Source organism: Liolophura sinensis, chromosome 11 (assembly GCF_032854445.1).
Source record: "Liolophura sinensis isolate JHLJ2023 chromosome 11, CUHK_Ljap_v2, whole genome shotgun sequence".
Taxonomy (NCBI): domain Eukaryota; kingdom Metazoa; phylum Mollusca; class Polyplacophora; order Chitonida; family Chitonidae; genus Liolophura; species Liolophura sinensis.
In genome coordinates, this window is record NC_088305.1 from 18269263 (window position 1) to 18291671 (window position 22409).

General features: G+C 38.0%; 1 protein-coding gene across 1 annotated transcript in view; it reads left to right on the forward strand.

Annotated features, from left to right (window-relative positions):
• Positions 1-6263: 6263 nt before the first annotated feature.
• Positions 6264-22409, forward strand: part of LOC135478002 (uncharacterized) — a 21194-nt gene continuing 5048 nt past the window's right edge. The window contains exon 1 of the mRNA XM_064758251.1: positions 6264-6371. Within this exon, the coding sequence (XP_064614321.1) occupies positions 6360-6371 (12 nt within the window). The 5' untranslated portion in view covers positions 6264-6359. The remainder of the gene's footprint in view (positions 6372-22409) is intronic.

The window sequence follows — 22409 nt, forward strand, 5'->3', positions numbered from 1 at the left end:
ATTGAAGAGCTGGAGCGGGAGTATGGTAGACTGCGACGCAGCACGACCGGTTACCAGGATCTCAACAGGAAATTTTACGATGAAAATCAAAAACTGAAAGAGGCCCTGGCAACACTCAGGAAATACCACAACAAAATTGATCGGGTCCTGCGGCATGCTGACTCTACATGAGTCTCTACACACTATAGTCCCATCTCTTTATTTTACCGTCTTTGGCTGTTTTTTTTGTTCTTATACTTTTTTATCATATACTGTTTTACATGGTCTCACGTTGTTTGTTTGTTTTTCTGTCTATGTTTGCACCTTAGCTAAAAGGATACTGAAGACGTCGTAAAAAACACTAATACATGTCGTTAACTTAAACATTGTTAACGAGCAACGTTTGTCCATCGCAGAGAAGTAGCCAGTCTCAAAGGTGGCTATGTATTAACTCAAGTAGAGTTAAATCATTGTTATGTATGACTATTTAACGTCTTCATGTACTGTTAGTCTGCGGACCTTTGTGAAAGCATAACAGGCCCTGTTATATATGTACAGAGCGGACCTGATGGAAAGCACCTTGTTCAATGCTCTATTTAACTGGCTGTTCATTGGCTGTTAATTCTGTGTTTAAAAATAGTTGAATCCACCTGGGACGTATATAAGCCGTGTTTTCTGTGCAGAGTGGAGGTATTTTTGCTGCATCCACTGGGAGCCAGGAGAGTGTGCGACGCTCTCGTATCGAGTCCATTATATTGATATGAGCTGGTGATGCCTGTTTCATTTGAGAGGACAGATTTTTATGCCGGCACCGTTTGTGTACCACAGTTGTACTGATGTCTGGTTTATGTGAACTTCTGCGGAAGTCACGTTTATTGGTGTTCGGATCTTTATTATGATTATACAGTGTTGACTGTGTAATTTGTTTAACACGCTGACCTCACCTGACCGACAAGGTCGTCAAGGACTCTAAACTGAAGTTTTCAGTTTTGCAAAGGACGTTCGTTCTGCCACAAGGTGACATTACTCTACGTCTCTGAACGGCTCGTTTGTGAGCTTCTGCGGGAGCTGTGACTGTTCTAAAGTGGATTATACCTCCATGCCTGTATTTACCCTGTGTTGTGCTCTGCGGGTGTGACGTCATTCAAAGGCTTGACTGTTCCAGTTCTGTGTAACCTGTGTACTGTGTTCGCGTTCGCTATCCTAGCGAAGTACCTGACTAGGACAATTTGTGACTTGTGTGAATTGTGTGTTTATCCCATGGTCTTTACGTTGGATCTCCTGGAACACGCTCCTTGGGATGCAAAGGTGAACTGGAAACTTTTAAAGACCGGTAATACTGATGTGTATGTTTTTTTTATGTTGTTGTTGAACTGTCTGTAAACTGTACGTCTCATTTTATATATAAAGCCATTGTTTGCATTGTAATATTGAGTCACTGAGTCTGTTTTCTGTTGCTGTTTTCAATACCGTAACATCATCTATAACCAACAACAAAAATGGCCTAAACCATCTAATAAAAGGAATAAAGTTAACGGTCTACTCACCAGTTTAAAGGAGTCCTCACTTCCAGGAATGTTAACAGGAATGGAGATATGTTAAGTGTCCGGATCGGTGAAATGGCGCATACAATTTAAAGAACACTATGGTTCTAGGAAATAGTACGCAAGGTCGTCCTAGGTAGAAAAATACCACGAACAACCGCCGAACTTTTTTGTTTATTTACTGGTTTTAGGGCCACTTTCCTGGCGGATATCGTGGCCCATCAAATCAGTGTTTTATTATTTTTTTTTAACACATGAATATTTTGGTTACATAACAGCAGTGCGTTGGTATACTATTTACATATGTACATGAGTCAATTAGTGGGATTAACCTCTTTGTGGTAGAATGTTACAGCTTTTTCTATAGGTTCAAATGCTGCCATGGTTATTTAACAGAAAGGGGATAAATAGTAAGCTATTTACAGGGATTAACGTTATCTTTACATTAGAAATACATAGATCTGCATTAAAAAATTACAATGAGTTGCCTATACAGAAATTTACACAGAGAGAAAACAACAGTAGTGCCTTTATTTATTGGTTAACAGTTTTGTTCTCTTGCTTCCTCCTCTGTGGCATGGAGTTAAGGAGCTCCCGCCACTTATACCGGACGCCGTCCAGGAAAAACCAGCGTACTGGAAACCTGTGCCTGTAACAGGTGCGACAAGTATAAATCAGGAGCAAGGAAACTTCGAAAATGTTGGGACTTTTATACACACGCTGGCTCTAAGACGCCACCTCTGATTGGCTGAGTAAATTCATAACAAGCGGTGATTGGTCGAATGATGTCGGTAACAACACCCATAATACGTTGTGTAATGCGTTGTGCAATACATTGAACAACACTTCACGTCACGAACGTCATATTTATTCCACGCTATAAGACTAACTCTGGAAAGCCCGGGAACGCGGGAAGTATGAGAGCTCGCTCCGATTGGACGTTTCAAACCACGTGACCCAAACTTTTTGGCCCGTTCCAAATCACGTGACCCAAACTTTTTAGGCCCGCTCTGCGATAGTAGTTATCTCCCCTTGCAGTATGCGATTGGAACTTATTACGCGATCATAACATTCATATATTTACATATCGCGATAATGACGTTCTAATATGTTGCGTCATGCCTTGCTTCATCTTCCTATGTAATAAATTATGTCATACATTGCGTAATACGTTGCATAATCTTAAGAGTTCTAAAGTAGAACTATTACTACTGAGGATGCAGAGTTCACAGTAATCACAGATAATGAAGTTGCAGCCAAACCTCTAGACCTTGTACAGGGTTTTGAATGCTTGCTGGCCGCATATTACCTGTTCAACATTTCTTACTCCTCTTTCTCCGATGAATACGTTGACATTCACACAGAATATTATACTTAACCTCGCAGATGATTCAACTACCCCAAGGAAAGTGTTGACCTTGCTGTGTAAGATAAACAAATAATGTTTTGTGACAGTTAAATTGTAAGAAAAACTCTAAAGGGTTTAACAAATTCATTCCACTGTTAAGAATGCACGTGGTCACTTTGTTGATGCACCAATGAAGTGGATGCTACAAAAGTTAGGATTGTATTTTCTAGAAATGTAATTGTTTTAACAAACATGTCCACATTGTCAACATAATATTAACATACATTTAAGTTGATGTTAACCAAGATGGGACTGAAAGAACTTAGAATTGCACTATGTGAAACTTTGGTCATAAATGTTTAAACAAAGATGGTCCCCTTAGTGAGATATTAAGTACAAGTTGATGTTGAAGAAGATGAGATTGCATTTTCTGAAACTTTGGTCATAAATGTTGTGATCTAAAACTACTGTTGCTAAATAAATAAACATTTTTGGCACTTCACCCAAAGTATAGCAAATATGTCATTTCGTTTGACGATCTACTTAAAGAGAGTTTGTACTTTTTGTGTGAAAAGAGGATTTACATGTAAATCTGAGACTGCCATATGTAGAACACTAAAGCTTCTCTTGGTGAACAGTGCCACCTTGTATTTGGACCCAGGAGAATGCATGGTGATCACGGATAGTACCAGTGCTTGTATTTGTTCTTTTACTGACAGTGCACTTTACTGCTATCTCTCTTTTTCTTTTTCCCGGACTCGGTTTATGCATGGATATTTCTAAAATTCAGTGACAAAGACAAACATTTGTGCTAAACATCAATATTCTGTTGTGTAATGGCTTACTGTCATGACTGTAGTATTTATTTTACTTATTGGTGTTTTACGCCTTAGTCAAGAATACTTCACTTACACCATGACAGCCAGCAAAAAGGTGGGAAGAAGCTGGTCAATCCTAACAGGCTATAGTCACTCGTTAGACAGTAGTTAATTAGAGCAGCGTTATCACAAGTCTAGGTAGTCCTGTGACTCGTCAATGCATAGTCATGCGACTAACTGAATGACTTATCTGACAAGCGGAGAGTCCATTGACCAGCGGAAGGAGGCCTTGGAGCAAATGAGCGAGTCTTTTGACCATGAAAGCGAGTATTTTGTCTAGTTTAGTGATTTTTTTGACTAAATGCATGAGTCTGGTGACTACTTATGTGAGTTTTATGACTGACCAAGTGAGTCTTTCATAACTCAGCTGATCCTGTCAAATGGCTCAGTTTTCTGAATGAAATTAGCTCAATTCATTAACTCAGATTATTGAGTCAGTTGACCCGAACTTTTCTCTCTGTTTATGGACTTACCGATTCGCTCAGTTTACCCGCCGATGACGGCGTGGATGTTTCCCCTCACGTCTGTTAATCGAATAATCGAAAATTGTCCGAGTCTGTGTACGTAGCGCCGCGTGGCTGTTTTCTAACCAAGCATATATACTAAAACGGTTAACACGGTTGTTAGCTGATCATTTCTACCAGTCTATATTTTCCAGAAGAATTCTACCTAGTTGTATTTATTTTTACACTGCGAAGAATGGCTGAACAAATGCAATTTTCACCGAACACTGACGTGAGTTCATGTTTAGCGTTAATAGATTAAGTATCTTTATACAATTAAATGTAAAATACAACTAAGGTATGTTTTGCATTAATTGGATGTTTACAGAACTATAGTCATATTATGCAAACAAAAGAGTGATTAATTTTTTTACTGTTCGATTATTTGGTAGACTCCTCGCGGACAGATGGGCTACAACAGGGAAATTTTTGATACAGTGCATGGAAGTCTGGGCACTCCTCGCAGACAGGCGAGTTACAGTAGAGAAATTCTCGATGCAGTGCGTACAAGATTGAGCTTCACAGAAAACACAGAAAGGGATGAACACGCGATGAAACAACAGAATCGAAATAATATGGACCAATACCAACACACTAGCGATGAACCTAATGATAGTCGTAATAATTATGAAGAAGAATATTATTATTATTTGGAAACTGAAAACGGCGTATATATATACTTTGTGTGTCCATGTGGGGATGAACCGCCGTGTTTGTGTTGCACGGACAGACAGTGTTTTTTTTTTTTTGTTTTTTGTTTTTTTTTTTTCAATAATTTGAAAACGTACAAAGGCGAGTTGTTGCGGGCCCGTGACGTATCGATTCGCTCAGTTTACGCGCCGATGACGGCGTGTACGTTCCCCCTAACACACGGCGACGACAGGGCCGGGGACTAAAAGGTAGTAACAGCTGTGTGCCCTGACGTAAACTTATCAATTCGATATTCCACCAGTGAACTTTTCGCTCAGTTTAGTGGATGTACCTTTTACACACGACCAGCAGTTACGGCATTACTGTACTGACAATGCGCCGAATGCCACTGATGATAAACCGTTAAAATATTATACGGAAGATGAAAATCACCGCGACCATACCGAAAAAGAACGTGAAATATCCGAAAGGCAGTTCTTTCCCTGATCTAAACGTATGGGTGTATTTAATCGGCTCGACAACGTGGTTCAGGAGGTTTTTCTCCTTTATATCGTGCATCGTCCGTACGAGCTAATGTATTTAGTTGTCAGTTTGTTTTAGCGCTGGAATGATCATATTATACGCGTAAACTTAAAACAATTTTTTTCAGCACCTTAAAACCCCCTTATTAACTCTTATTTAGCCCTTAATTGAAAGATAAAAAGAAATGTGTCAATTTCGAGTTCAAATCCAACCAACAAGGGATAAATTTTTTTTTACCCAGTTCTTTTCTATTGATTTTAGAAACAATCGATTTTACGACATTTGGGTAAGATTACTACTTATGTATCGCCACTGAGAGATTATCTGAGAGTAAATAAAGGCATACATAAACACAAAAACACATCTGAGTTCACAAATCACACAAAGTTGGTGGTCTGGTTAGGGCAATAGGGCTGGTCTACGGTAGCGGTGCATACGTTGTAAGAGGTATCAGACATTTAATTGTTGTGAAATCAAACAAAGAATTTGTGGTCTGCTTTTCATACCCAGTTTTCTAAAACAAAGAACCAGGAAAGGCGCACTTTGCGCGTGTACAGGGGTGGGTGTTTGGAGGAAGGGTTTATGGAGGGCGGGGTGGGTACAAAAGTGTGTGAATGAGGCGTTGAGTGCATGGTTATGCACGAGATTATGAAAGAAAGAAGACTTCCAAAAAATTCTCCGGCTCACTGGTGAGCTCAATGTGACAAAAGCGGATTGTGTGTCGGCTGTACACCATAAACCTCATGCGCCTTTGTATAGAATTCTTCCGCCAAACTGTTAACCGCATGTTGAAATACAGGAAGTCAAAGAACGCAGTCTGCACAGAGGACAAGTGAAAACCCGTCGGTGTCAGGGTAACACGTGGGCTGTGGGCGCTGCTGAGAGTGTTCGCAATCTGTGGCTATATATCCGGGAAAACGATAACACAACCGCCATGAGAAGCACGGTAAGTCTGCTACAAAACCTTGACATATTGTATGTTTCTGGACAGCTTGAAATGTGCTTTTTGAATCGGTTTGTCTTGATAGATGTCCGCATATTTCCGTGTTACCTTCTCGAACTCGGCAGTTATGCTTGCCCGATCCGTCATTCCCATGTTTAGGCTGGCCCATTGCACACACAGGCCAAAAAAAGCCGAAGGAAGCCCTGGATATCTCAATTTGGAAACATATATTTACTTTTAATACATTCCTTTACTTCGACATTTTTGATGTTCTTTGTGATATTTATAAGAACACCTGACGTGTGAGAGTCAAATTGGATTAGGCAATCGCACTTCCCGCAGGACATTAATCAAGCCGCGAACCGAAAATGTGCGACTTGTCGTATCGACTTGTCGCATGGCACATGTTAAATAAAAATAAGATAAGACTATTTCGTAAGCCGGGTTCAGACTATACGTCATCATTTATTCATTCAAACGATTCTGGGTGGTGGCAGAGGTACACTCTTTTTACAATCATGTTAATATAGTGGTTACAGTTTTACAGATACTATATACGTCAAATACAATCTCTATTATACTTACGTATGATTATATTTAGCTCAGTTTTCTCTTAATAAATTTACTTAGTTTATGCATGGTATAGGACTTTAGGTCTAGAATATTAATTTGGGACGATGTGCCGTCGAAGATCATCAAAGTATGTGCACTTAACTCCGAAGTGAAACTCTTCCACGACGTCGCCACATTATACTTTGTGTGGTATGTGATCTCTCTTGGGGTCCTGTCTTAACCGGTACGCCCAACAACCTGAATCTCCTGCCATACAGATCTTTAAGAATTACGAATATTTCATAATACATGGTCGATAGAAAGTAAGATTGTACTTGGTCTGGTAGACTTATAATTAGTTCTCATGTTTATGTTATTTGTTTACATATGCGATCCACGAGCGAACGTTCCATTGTGGGAATCTGTGTGCTGCCCCCATTTAGCATGTTATCTCGTCGGGTGGACAGGTTAAATTTCCCCTGTCATTCTCTTCAATCACATGTTTTGACAATATAAGCCCACTGTGTTTAGTTAGGAGTCCAGTGTAACTCACTTTTGTGTTTAGGTCAATAATTCATAATTTTTGTCCATGTGTTTGAACAAGATAGCCCAACATGATGATGCGCGTTTGTGACAAAAATCTGGTGAAAATTTAAAAACAATAGTCTGCATATGTAGAACAGTGCACTTACCACATAACTAACAGTTCATTTCACTTCACATTTTGTAACTGTAAATTTGGGTTAAATCTTGTCAAATCTCCTCGTTCTCGATGCACTGGCCACTGGTCATAGTTGGGCGTGTTCCCCTACGTCGGATCTAACTGCACAAAAATAACCTATTTTGAAGTAAGTAACTTTCTGAGAAAGTGGCTGAGGGTATAGAAAATTATAGTATGTCATAGCCTAGGAGTTGTCTCAGATTAAATCGTGAAAAAATCAGATCAGATTGACGTTGTTGTTGCAACACGTTACACACTATAATTCTATTCTGACTGATACTCGCTATGTTTTGAGAGAAATAAACAATACTTTGGAATGGGTTTGAGAGTGTTTACCTGGCTGAAAGTTATAACATAAACACTGACAAAAAAAACGATCACGTGGTCGAGCACAGGTAGAGCCTTTAGCACTTGGCCTCAGTGTGGGTGGGGCTATCCCAGGTAGTTTGGATAAGCTACAATACAAAGTACTTCCCCAAACATCAAGCATTACTTACAAAATCGTTTCCGTTTAAAATCGATATTTCAGAAAATGACATCTGTTCATACTGCAGAATGGAAACCGAAACAACAGATGATGTGTTTTTGTATTGCCCACTTGTTCAAAGTGTTTGGTAGGAATTCAAATAGTGAGTTATAAACGACGTGATTATGTTTGAAAAAGGAACAGTTATTCCTGAATACTCTCTTGATATTAACAAAGCAGTGCATTTATCAAAACACATTTAAAACAGCAACTTTAAGATTTACAGCATTTTTACAAAAACTAAAACACCAGTATATATCTGAAAGTTTTTTTTGCAACAATGAACCCAAACTTTAGAAGCTTTAACGTTAAATGGACATTTGTAAAAGGTGTTATCGAACGGGTTCACGGTGTGAATTAAACTTATGTTTGGATTGCAAAAAATAGATGACTTCTAGGAATGGGTCTATATTTCAGATACATTCCACGTTTTTGAGAAGACATATCAGTTCTTTGATTATCTGGTGGCTAGATATCAGTGGTCTCTGCCAGATGTATATTTTCCCAATATATCTCTAAGACATAAATTTGAAGATGTATTATTTGTTTAGCATTCTCTGCGTTGGGCAAATAAAAATGCGTAAAAATGTGTGAACTTCTGTTGACAATAGGTCCCTTTAAAAGGAAAGATAACAACCACATGTCTCGCCGAAAGACCAAATTTTCCAAAATTCAAAATGTCCTGTACGTAATTCTTGAGTCTGTTTGACACTTACTTACGGCAATTGAAACCCTTTTCTCATGTGTATCGTGTTTAAACTGAACGTGAAAAAAACAAACAAATTACTAATTGTTATTAAACCTTGAATCTTATCAATTCACTCGGTATGAAGATCTCTTTACCCAGCCTTGGGTATATATAAAGAATCGGCTGATGATTTTGTTGGTTGCTGATCCATTTCTCACTCAATCCACCTAACATCAACCTCAGCTTTACAAACTTTCGGCCATTTCCTTTCAGGTGAAAGAAATTGAAGTAACTTTCACCAGGCGGGCAACAGAAAACGGTGCTTGTTTGTCTGTTTTGTTTTTTGTCGTTGTTTTTCTTAATTTTTTTTTTTTTTTTGGAATTAAAGGATTTAATGTTAGTAATTCTTTGGTGGACTTTAGAAACCATGTTCATGTAGCCATTGTGCAGGTGCTCTGACGAAAATGTGAGTAAAGGCACTCTTTAGATATGCTTTTCAGCAGTCTATCATCATAATGTCTATCGTATGCCTACTTTGAGGTATATTTCTCTAAAACCCTGTGTAACACCGTACCGCTGTATACACCCAGGTGTTCACACAAATGTACGGCCGGGGTAAGGAAAACCTGAATCCGGTTCCTAATCTGCTAATCGTTCTGAGCCTAGATGATACATACCCTAGGCCGTAACCTGATTATACAGCGTCGACCGACTTACCCCATTGACAAGCCTTTAGTGTTTGCTCATATCAGCCCTGGCCTGGCTGCTGGTCAGTCTCCTGCCAACATACTCTGCTTGACAAAGATAGAGGGCACTCTAAACTATGCGCCCCCTTGACCCCCACCCTCCCACACCCAAATCCCCTGTCTTCATTTCAGTCGGTGCTTTGTTCGCGAAGTAATCGAACTTAACACGGAATACATAGCTGTCCGAGTTTCGGTTACTCTCAGTCACTGGACTGTTGTATAATGTAAATCATAAATATACGGTGTAGATCATGTTTTAATCTTAGTTTAATTTATGTTTACCTTTTATAACATTCTGTACTGCAGAAATATCACTGATACAAACACTAGCAACCTTCGAATCAGGGACAATTTTCGACTTTTTAAAACTTATTTATGCTTGTAACCTATTCCTTGTTTTGTACTGTACATATGTTATATGTTGTCGAGGAGACCCCCGGGTGGTCACTGGGCCGTGGGGAATCCTCGTTAAACGTATAAAGCATTACATTACCTTACATTACTTCATCATTTGATTCCGTAAAAAGTATGCTCGAATACGTCCATTTATACGACACATTGTGTTATATTTCTATTCGGTAACGAGTCAAGGAGAAAATTATTACCCGTCATTTGGTTACCTGCTACATACTTTTCTTCAATGCGTTTGTAAGAAAACACAACAAATAATACAACCAGAGCTATTGGGGAAGTGGGGTGAAAACAGACGTAAACGGCCACAGCCCTTTTTCTGGTAAAGTTTATTTCTTTTAGCAGTCGCCTATATTCAGCTGTATGTAAACTCAATTAATCCTCGCTTGGGGCACGAATGAAACAACATCGCATTTCCTGCCTTGTAAAAATTGCAAGTTAAAAATTGTATTTACAGAGTTACTATAAGTAAAGCGAGGATTAATTGAGTTTACATACAGCTGAATATAGGCGACTGCTAAAAGAAATAAACTTTTATAGGATTAAATTCAGTATCATTCAGACAAGCATGGAGGGACGGAATGACGAATTTTATTCCTACGAGAAGCCTACTTAAAATGAGGAAATAAACCGGGTGCATGTGTAAATGTGACAAGGCAGAGAATCGGTTCCAGTTGTGGGTAAATGTACTCTGATGAAGTGCAAATTTCAAAATCCCAGCACATCTCTGTACAAAACTTGCTCGAAGAGCCAGTAAAAATTTATTTTCTTTTTTGACTGGTGTTTTACGCCGCAATCAAGAATATTTCACTCATACCACGGCGGCAAGCATTGTGGTGGGAGGAAACCGGACAGAGCCCGGAGGAAACCTACGACCATCCCCAGGTTGATGACATTCATTCCAACTTACGGCCGGAGAGGAAGCCAGCAAGAACTGGACTTGAACTCACAGCTTTATGGCCATAGAGCAGATGGTTGCGTAAAAAAAAATCCATATTTTTGGTTGTAGGTAGATCGACGTTAATTAGAAAAATGTGTTGCTGAAACTTTCACGTATGTATTTCTACACCCAGTCCAAATTCCGATATGGTTAATGCTTGTCATCACATGGAAAACATAAACTTCAAAAATAAATAAATGTAACAAGAAAAGGTGGTAGACTTCCCCGGGACTCTCCCCGGTTTCCTCCCACCATGATGCTGGCCGCGGTCGTATAAGCGAAATATTCTTGAGTACCGGCGTAAAACGGCGAGTAACACCAATCTAATAAATAATTAAACATGGAACAGAGAACAAAAGTGAAAAAATAGATGACTTACTAGTGCGTCAGTAATTGTCAGTCACAGCTATAGTCAGTTTCGTTTCCTGAGGTGCACAATATTGCCCGTTGTTGCCAATTCCTCGCCTCACTATATAGGATCCTTTGCTGCTTTCACATCACCGCGATGTCGGCAATGTGCAGTACGGCTCCTCACATTGTGGCATTTGTAAAATCCTGCGTGTTATGCGACGCTTAAAATCAACGTTACAAGTTATTCCTGCAAACACTAGTGGGTCAAGGTTATTCCATCAATCGCCTTCAGTGACCAGTTCTAGACCAGTGACGTCTAATAAATTGCAATCAGTATCATTGCATTTTTTTTACCTAATTCTGCTTAAATCATGATTCTAGGGGGCGTGTACTTTGTTACCACTATTATCTATGTATTGACATGTTTGGAACAAAACCCTAACTGAAGTAAATTGAAAAGAGGATTTGACCGGTTACTAGTGACCATTTGCCAGCTATCACACCATCGTCGCTGCTCTGATCTTACTCTTTGTGTTGTACGTACTTAGTTGTATTATGTTGTAATACAATGGAATGGACAGGAACGTGCAGAATTGTCTAAATTTTAGACATTAAGAGACGGACTATGACACAAAACAAGCATTGTGCTTTCCTTTTAGGACACCCTACCCACATTTTCGGAAAAAGACTCATAAGTGTTGTTGTATGTGATATTATACTTGTTTTACACTTGTTTTAATCCATGTCATTGTCTTGCACGCAATTAGATTAATCTTAATTTGCTGGTTGTCTTATAAAGGTTGTATATATTCACTGTTTAAGAGCGGTTATTTTGACCTTTTTATTCTTGGATTATGATCAGAATAAACCAAGGTATGGTCGACAGCAAATTTGTTGACATCTGACATCAGGAGACCCTTAACATTATGAATAACAAAAAAGTTCACTAACTGCGTTTTCCTTAGACCTTGTGATATTAGGCTTACGTGTCTCTAAGAAAAGGTTGACAGAGAAAACGACTGATTTCACAGAGAGTTGAATTTAGGTGACAAGTTAAAAGAAACAAGACTATAGCTAAAAGTTAAGAAAGAAAGACATTCAGCTGTCTATAAAATCAATCATACTTCATTACTAAAATGCCCTTTCGTCAATGGCACATAACATCACACGCCCTACACATTGATGTTGGACGACCATGTTATTACAAAGAAAAAGCAGTTGCCTATAGTCAGCTGTCTTTAAAATCAGTCATACTCGCTATTGAAATTACCTTTCGTTAGTGAAAGTTTCCGCTTTGTGAAACTGTGTTATGCGTAAAATCCCAAGCATACAAACATACAAGCTTAAAACCCCAAGCATAAATACATACATGCGTAAAATCCTAAGCATACAATCATACTTGCGTAAAATGTAAAAACCATAGGCATGATATGGTAGTAATATTACTAAAGTTCATTCATTTGTTTAGCAACTTACAATACTCACGCACGCACATTAACACATATAAATCTGAACACCGTAGGATTACTACATTTCATCTCATGACACTTGTAGGAGGGACCACAAGTTTGATAAGCATATCATACTCCGAGGGCATGCACTTGTCATATATTCGTCACATGGCAACGGGACCGTTGCTATGTACACTGCGAGATAGCGAGTTCTTCGCGTGATCATATTGGTATATTTAGCTCAGCCGTATATGGGATATAGTGCAGATGTACACAAGGCTGTATATAGAAGGTTTGCGAAAGACCACGCTGGTTTATGTTTTGTGAACAATTTCAACGTTTGACAACGTTAAGAGCATGAGCAAGGTGAGGTTATGGCGGCACAGCATACACACCTTTTGTATAGGCGATTGATCAGGTAAAATGCGACTACCTTTAGAGTGGGGCGTATCCGCAAAAGAAAAAGAAATCCCTTTTAAGGATGAATACATATATCGTTATTCAGTGGCTCAGTTGGTTAGCGCACTAGCACAGCGTAATGACCAGGAGTCTCTCACCAATGCGGTCGCTGTGAGTTCAAGTCCAGCTCGTGCTGTCTTCCTCTCCAGTCGTAAGTGGGAAGGTCTGCCAGCAACCTGCGGATGGTCGTGGGTTTCCCGCGGGCTCTGCCCGGTTTCCTCCCACCATAATGCTGGCCGCCGTGGTATAAGTGAAATATTCTTGAGTACGGCGTAAAATACCAATCAAATAAATAAATAAATCTATTTATTCCTCACTTTTCCCAGTAATTAAGGCTTACTAAGGGTAAAACAGTTTTTCATGAGTGGCAGACATGAGATATTTTGAACCAGCACCGCACTACAGCGCAATTTATAACGACACAAGCCCGAGTAAACAAAGGGAAGATAGACAAGCGATATTCTTTTGGGATCAAACTGTGGTGTGGTGCTTTTCATGAGCTCATTGTCACTCTCAACTCTTTTCTCTATTTTTGTGAATTAACTCATTAAATGAGAATTTAATTGTCAGTAAATTGCAATACGATTAGCCTGTCTTTATGTAATACCACGTTTGATGGAATTACTTATGCTTTTTTTCTTTTACACGGTAATGGAGATCATCTCCAAATAGCTTTTTTATTATTATTTTGTTTTTATTGTTATTTTGCGTGACGGCAATTAACTGTGTAGTAAAATATAGTTTTATCACGTATTCTGCGTTATGAGAAAAACAGTGATTTTGTGAAAATTTCTTTAACTTCATATTCCAAAGTCATATTCCATCGGAACTTTATTGGGGGGGGGGATGACGTGGTCTTGGTTATACTGCCATAAAGAGACATAATATACGAGAAATAAACACACTCCAGATACCACAAACAGACAATAAAACAGGATATGGCTGTATACATACACTTGAGCTTGATATTTCTGGTTGGGTGATGATCATAGTTGTATTGTAAGTTTTATGGTACTCCTTATATAGTGGATATGTAGTCTACTTTTATCTGTCAAATATTTTATTGCAAAGAAAAAGAAATTCTTTTAAGGATGAACGCATATATCGTTATTTCGTTATTCACCAGCTTTAAAAGAAGAAAATACACCTGTTTAAAATATCGAGAATATGGCTGTCTTTACAGTAACTCGATCAGTAATATCTTATCATCCTCCAACAAGGACAGAGGCTGTCGTCGAGCGTTTATAGTCCGCGAGATTATATGAGCTGGTGGTGAACCATTGACCCCATTTTAATTGCAGTGAAGGAATCTCTCTGTATGTATAGGTCTATGTACATGTAAGTCTATCCTTCGGTTTTCTACACAGCAACTCTGGTGACTGGTGACTAAGAAAAAGCTGTGTTAATTAATTTCCAGCAAACAAAAACAAAAAAAGAAAAAAAATATACTATGTTCGTGTGATTAAGTTAAGAGAATCTGTTGCCTGAGAAATGCTATAGGTGTTCGGTAGTACTATATAGTCTATTTCTTTTAGACAGTCCAGTTTGTCCTAACCACACATTGGTGCACCTATTATCAAACAAATTTCTCTCCACGCCAATTCCCCAGCATGCCAGTGGCTTTTTAACAACTATGACGTCAAACGAGGCAGTGGGTTCTTGTTGTCGAAACTGAGCTTTTGGAGTTTAACGTTATAAATTAGATATAGTGTTCTGTTTTGATTTTGTTTGCAAGAATATGAACTTCCAACATTTCCATGTGTAGAGCCTGTGTTGGTACGTGTCACTGACGAAAGGCAATTTTGCCTTTCACTTATTCCATGAATTAACATGAGGATTGAATTAGTCTAACAATTAAGGTATTATATGTGCCACACTTTTGGGTTATGATAATAGAATATCATTTTTAGAGTCACTCAGACAACACACTTTGTGTTAAAATTAACAGGTTTTTTTAGGCAACCAAGGCACAAACTTTTTCTCTCCGAGTGCTGCATGCGTTCAACACGATGGCTGTGAAAACATTACTTATACCCATTCCTCAGATCTCAGATCATTTTGTCATCCTCACTCAGACAACAGACTTTCTGTTGAAAATAACTTTTATTTACCTATTGTGAAAATCAGACAATAATGACGTGACAAAATCTTTTCACCTTCGTTCGGTATGCCGACTTTGTTTACAGCACTTATATTTATTCCTCACATTTCCCAGTAATTAAGGCATAGTAATGGTAAAACAGTTTTTCATGTGTGGCAGACATTAGATATTTTGAACCAGCACCGCACTACAGCGCAATTTATAACGACACAAGCTCGAGTAAACAAAGGGAAGCTAGACAAGCGATATTCTTTTGGGATCAAACTGTGGTATGGTGCTTTTCGTGAGCTCATTGTCACTCTCAACTCCCTTCTCTATTTTTAGGAATGAAGTCATTTAATGGGAATTTAATTGTCAGTAAATTGCAATAAGATTAGCCTGTCTTTATGTAATACCACGTTTGATGGAATTACTTATGCTTGATTACTTTTACACGGTAATGAAGATCATCTCCAAATTACTGCCCTATTTTGTTTTTATTGTTATTTTGCGTGACGGCAATTAACTGTGTAGTAAAATATAGTTTTATCACGTATTCTGCGTCATGAGAAGGACAGTGATTTTGTGAAAATTTCTCCAACTGTCTGGGTTATACTGCCATAAAGCGACATAATATACGAGAAATAAACACACTCCAGACATCACAAACAGTTAGACAATAAAACAGGATATGGCTGTATACATACACTTGAGCTTGACATTTCTGGATGGGTGATGATCATAGTTGTATTGTAGATTTTATGCTGCTTATATAGTGGATATGTAGCCTACTTCTATCTGTCAAATATTTTATTGCAAAAAAAAAAAGAAATTCCTTTAAGGATGAACGCATATATCGTTATTCACCAGTTTTAAAAGAAGGAAATACACCTGTCTAAATTTTCGAGAATATGGCTGTCTTTACAGTAACTCGATCAGTAATATCTTATCCTCCAACACGGACCGAGACTGTTGTCGACCATTTATTCTCGGCTAGATTATATGAGCTGGTGGTGAACCATTGACCCCATTTTAATTGCAGTGAAGGAATCTCTCTGTATGTATAGGTTTATGTACATGTAAGTCTATCCTTCGGTTTTCTACACAGCAACTCTGGTGACTGGTGACTAAGAAAAAACTGTGTTAATTAATTTCCAACAAAAAAAAAGAAAAGAAAAAAATATACTATATTCGTGTGATTAAGTTAAGAGAATCTGTTGTCCGAGAAATGCTACAGGTGTTCAGTTGTACTATATAGTCTATTTCTTTTAGACAGTCGAGTTTGTCCTAACCACATGTTGGTTCACCTATTATCAAACAAATTTCTCTCCACGCCAATTCCCCAGCATGCCAGTGGCTTTTTAACAACTATGACGTCAAACGAGGCAGTGGGTTCTTGGTGTCGAAATTGTGCTCATGGAGTTTAACGTTATAAATTAGATATAGTGTGGTATTTTGATTTTGTTTGCAAGAATATGAACTTCCAACATATCCATGTATAGAGCCTGTGTTGGTACGTGTCACTGACGAAAGGCAATTTTGCCTTTCACTTATTCCATGAATTTAACATGAGGATTGAATTAGTCTAACAATTAAGGTATTATATGTGACACAGTTTTGGGTTATGATAATAGAATATCATTTTTAGAGTCACTCAGACAACACACTTTGTGTTAAAATTAACAGGTTTTTTTAGGCAACCAAGGCACAAACTTTTTCTCTCTGAGTGCTGCATGAGTTCAACACGATGGCTGTGAAAACATTACTTATACCCATTCCTCAGATCTCAGATCATTTTGGCATCCTCACTCAGACAACAGACTTTCTGTTGAAAATAACTTTTATTTACCTATTGTGAAAATCAGCCAATAATGACGTGACAAAATCTTTTCACCTGCGTTCGGTATGCCGACTTTGTTTACAGCACTTATATTTATTCCTCACATTTCCCAGTAATTAAGGCTTAGTAATGGTAAAACAGTTTTTCACGAGTGGCAGACATGAGATATTTTGAACCAGCTCCGCACTACAGCGCAATTTGTAACGACACAAACTCGAGTAAACAAAGGGAAGCTAGACAAGCGATATTCTTTTGGGATCAAACGGTGGCATGGTGCTTTTCGTGAGCTCATTGTCACTCTCAACTCCCTTCTCTATTTTTAGGAATGAAGTCATTTAATGGGAATTTAATTGTCAGTAAATTGCAATAAGATTAGCCTGTCTATGTAATACCACGTTTGATGGAATTACTTATGCTTGATTACTTTTACACGGTAATGAAGATCATCTCCAAATTACTGCCCTATTATGTTTTTATTGTTATTTTGCGTGACGGCAATTAACTTTGTAGTAAAATATAGTTTTATCACGTATTCTGCGTTATGAGAAAGACAGTGATTTTGTGAAAATTTCTCTAACTGCCGCATAGTTTCTGAAAGACCAAAGTCATATTCCATCGGAACTTTGGGAAGGGGTCGGGGTGGGGGGGGGGGGAGGTTGGGGGGAGACATGGTCTGGGTTATACTGCCATGAAGCGACATAATATACGAGAAATAAACACACTCCAGACATCACAAACAGTTAGACAATAAAACAGGATATGGCTGTATACATACACTTGAGCTTGACATTTCAGGATGGGTGATGATCATTGTTGTATTGTAAGTTTTATGCTGCTTATATAATGGATATGTAGTCTACTTTTAACTGTGTAACTCGATCAGTACTATCTTATCATCCTCCAACAAGGACAGAGGCTGTTGTCGAGCGTTTATTGTCCGCGAGATTATATGAGCTGGTGGTGAACCATTGACCCCATTTTAATTGCAGTGAAGGAATCTATCTGTATGTATAGGTCTATGTACATGTAAGTCTATCCTTCGGTTTTCTACACAGCAACTCTGTTGACTGGTGACTAAGAAAAAGCTGTGTTAATTAATTTCCAACAAAAAAGAAGAAAAGAAAAAAATATACTATATTCTTGTGATTAAGTTAAGAGAATCTGTTGTCCGAGAAATGCTATAGGTGTTCGGTTGTACTATATAGTCTATTTCTCCTAAACAGTCGAGTTTGTCCTAACCACACCTATTATTAAACAAATTACTCTCCACGCCCAATTCCCCAGCATGCCAGTGGATTTTTAACAACTATGACGTCAAACGAGGCAAGTAGTACTTGGTGTCGAAATTGTGCTTATGGAGTTTAACGTTATAAATTAGATATAGTGTTCTAATTTGATTTTGTTTTGCAAGAATATGAACTTCCAACATATCCATGTGTAGAGCCTGTGTTGGTACGTGTCACTGACGAAAGTCAATTTTACCTTTTACTCATTCGATGAATTCAACATAAAGATTAAATTAGTCTAACAATTAAGGTATTATATGTGACACAGTTTTGGGTTATGATATTAGAATATCATTTTTAGAGTCACTCAGACAACAGACTTTGTGTTAAAATTAACAGGTTTTTTTGGGGCAACCAAGGCACAAACTTTAACTCTCCGGGTGCTGCATGCGTTCAACAAGATGGCTGTAAAAACATTACTTATACCCATTCCTCAGATCTCAGATCATTTTGGCATCCTCACTCAGGCAACAGACTTTCTGTTGAAAATAACTTTTATTTACCTATTGTGAAAATCAGGCAATAATGACGTGACAAAATCTTTTCACCTGCGTTCGGCATGCCGACTTTGTTTACAGCACTTATATTTATTCCTCACATTTCCCAGTAATTAAGGCTTAGTAAGGGTAAAACAGTTTTTCACAAGTGGCAGACATGAGATATTTTGAACCAGCACCGCACTAGAGCGCAATTTGTAACGACACAAGCTCGAGTAAACAAAGGGAAGCTATACAAGCGATATTCTTTTGGGATCAAATGGTGGTATGGTGCTTTTCGTGAGCTCATTGTCACTCTCTACTCCCTTCTCTATTTTTAGGAATGAAGTCATTTAATGGGAATTTAATTGTCAGTAAATTGCAATAAGATTAGCCTGTCTTTATGTAATACCGCGTTTGATGGAATTACTTATGCTTGATTACTTTTACACGGTAATGGAGATCATCTCCCAAATTACTGCCCTATTTAGTTTTATTGTTATTTTGTGTGACGGCAATTAACTGTGTAGTAAAATATAGTTTTATCACGCATTCTGCGTTATGAGAAAGACAGTGATTTTGTGAAAATTTCTCTAACTGCCGCATAGTTTCTGAAAGACCAAAGTCATATTCCATCGGAACTTTGGGAGGGGGGGGGGGGGGGAGACATGGTCTGGGTTATACTGCCATGAAGCGACATAATATACGAGAAATAAACACACTCCAGACATCACAAAACAGTTAGACAATAAAACAGGATATGGCTGTATACATACACTTGAGCTTGACATTTCAGGATGGGTGATGATCATTGTTGTATTGTAAGTTTTATGCTGCTTATATAGTGGATATGTAGTCTACTTTTAACTGTGTAACTCGATCAGTACTATCTTATCATCCTTCAACAAGGGCAGAGGCTGTTGTCGAGCGTTTATTGTCCGCGAGATTATATGAGTTGGTGGTGAACCATTGACCCCATTTTAATTGCAGTGAAGGAATCTCTCTGTATGTATAGGTCTATGTACATGTAAGTCTTCCTTCGGTTTTCTTACACAACAACTCTGGTGACTGGTTGACTTAAGAAAAAGCTGTGTTAATTAATTTCCATCAAACAAAAAAAAAGACAAAAAAAATATACTATATTCCTGTGATTAAGTCAAGAGAGTCCGGTTTTCCGAGAAATGCTATAGGTGTTCGTTTTACTATATAGTCTATTTCTCTTAAACAGTCGAGTTTGTCCTAACCACACGTTGGTGCACCTATTATTAAACAAATTACTCTCCACGCCAATTCCCCAGCATGCCAGTGGCTTTTTAACAACTATGATGTCAAACGAGGCAGTGGGTTCTTGGTGTCGAAATTGTGCTCATGGAGTTTAACGTTATAAATTAGAATATAGTGTTCTATTTTGATTTTGTTTTGCAAGAATATGAACTTCTAATATATCCATGTGTAGAGCCTGTGTTGGTACGTGTCACTGACGAAAGGCAATTTTACCTTTCACTCTTTCGATGAATTCAACATAAAGACTGAATTAGTCTAACAATAAAGGTATTATATGTGACACAATTTTTGGGTTGTGATAATAGAATATCATTTTTAGAGTCACTCAGACAACACACTTTTGTGTTAAAATTAACAGGTTTTTTTAGGCAACCAAGGCACAAACTTTTTCTCTCTGAGTGCTGCATGAGTTCAACACGATGGTATGAAAACATTACTTATACCCATTCCTTAGATCTCAGATCATTTTGGCATCCTCACTCAGACAACAGACTTTCTATTGAAAATAACTTTTATTTACCTATTGTGAAAATCAGGCAATGATGACGTGACAAAATCTTTTCACCTGCGCTCTGTATGTCGACTTTGTTTACAGCACTTATATTTATTCCTCACATTTCCCAGTAATTAAGGCTTTAGTAATGGTAAAAACAGTTTTTCATGAGTGGCAGACATGAGATATTTTGAACCAGCACCGCACTACAGCGCAATTTATAACGACACAAGCTCGAGTAAACAAAGGGAAGCTAGACAAGCGATATTCTTTTGGGATCAAACTGTGGTATGGTGCTTTTCGTGAGCTCATTGTCACTCTCAACTCCCTTCTCTATTTTTAGGAATGAAGTCATTTAATGGGAATTTAATTGTCAGTAAATTGCAATAAGATTAGCCTGTCTTTATGTAATACCGCGTTTGATGGAATTACTTATGCTTGATTACTTTTACACGGTAATGGGGATCATCTCCAAATTACTGCCCTATTTTGTTTTTATTGTTATTTTGCGTGACGGCAATTAACTGTGTAGTAAAATATAGTTTTATCACGTATTCTGCGTCATGAGAAGGACAGTGATTTTGTGAAAATTTCTCCAACTGTCTGGGTTATACTGCCATAAAGCGACATAATATACGAGAAATAAACACACTCCAGACATCACAAACAGTTAGACAAATAAAACAGGATATGGCTGTATACATACACTTGAGCTTGACATTTCTGGATGGGTGATGATCATAGTTGTATTGTAGATTTTATGCTGCTTATATAGTGGATATGTAGCCTACTTCTATCTGTCAAATATTTTATTGCAAAAAAAAAAAAAGAAATTCCTTTAAGGATGAACGCATATATCGTTATTCACCAGTTTTTAAAAGAAGGAAATACACCTGTCTAAATTTTCGAGAATATGGCTGTCTTTACAGTAACTCGATCAGTAATATCTTATCCTCCAACACGGACCGAGACTGTTGTCGACCATTTATTCTCGGCTAGATTATATGAGCTGGTGGTGAACCATTGACCCTATTTTAATTGCAGTGAAGGAATCTCTCTGTATGTATAGGTTTATGTACATGTAAGTCTATCCTTCGGTTTTCTACACAGCAACTCTGGTGACTGGTGACTAAGAAAATAACTGTGTTAATTAATTTTCCAACAAAAAAAAAGAAAAAGAAAAAAAATATACTATATTCGTGTGATTAAGTTAAGAGAATCTGTTGTCCGAGAAATGCTACAGGTGTTCAGTTGTACTATATAGTCTATTTCTTTTAGACAGTCGAGTTTGTCCTAACCACACGTTGGTGCACCTATTATCAAACAAATTTCTCTCCACGCCAATTCCCCAAGCATGCCAGTGGCTTTTTAACAACTATGACGTCAAACGAGGCAGTGGGTTCTTGGTGTCGAAATTGTGTTCATGGAGTTTAACGTTATAAAATTAGATATAGTGTTCTATTTTGATTTTGTTTGCAAGAATATGAACTTCCAACATATCCATGTGTAGAGCCTGTGTTGGTACGTGTCACTGACGAAAGGCAATTTTACCTTTCACTTATTCCATGAATTTAACATAAAGATTGAATTAGTCTAACAATTAAGGTATTATATGTGACACAGTTTTGGGTTATGATAATAGAATATCATTTTTAGAGTCACTCAGACAACAGACTTTGTGTTAAAATTAACAGGTTTTTTGGGGGGCAACCAAGGCACAAACTTTTTCTCTCTGAG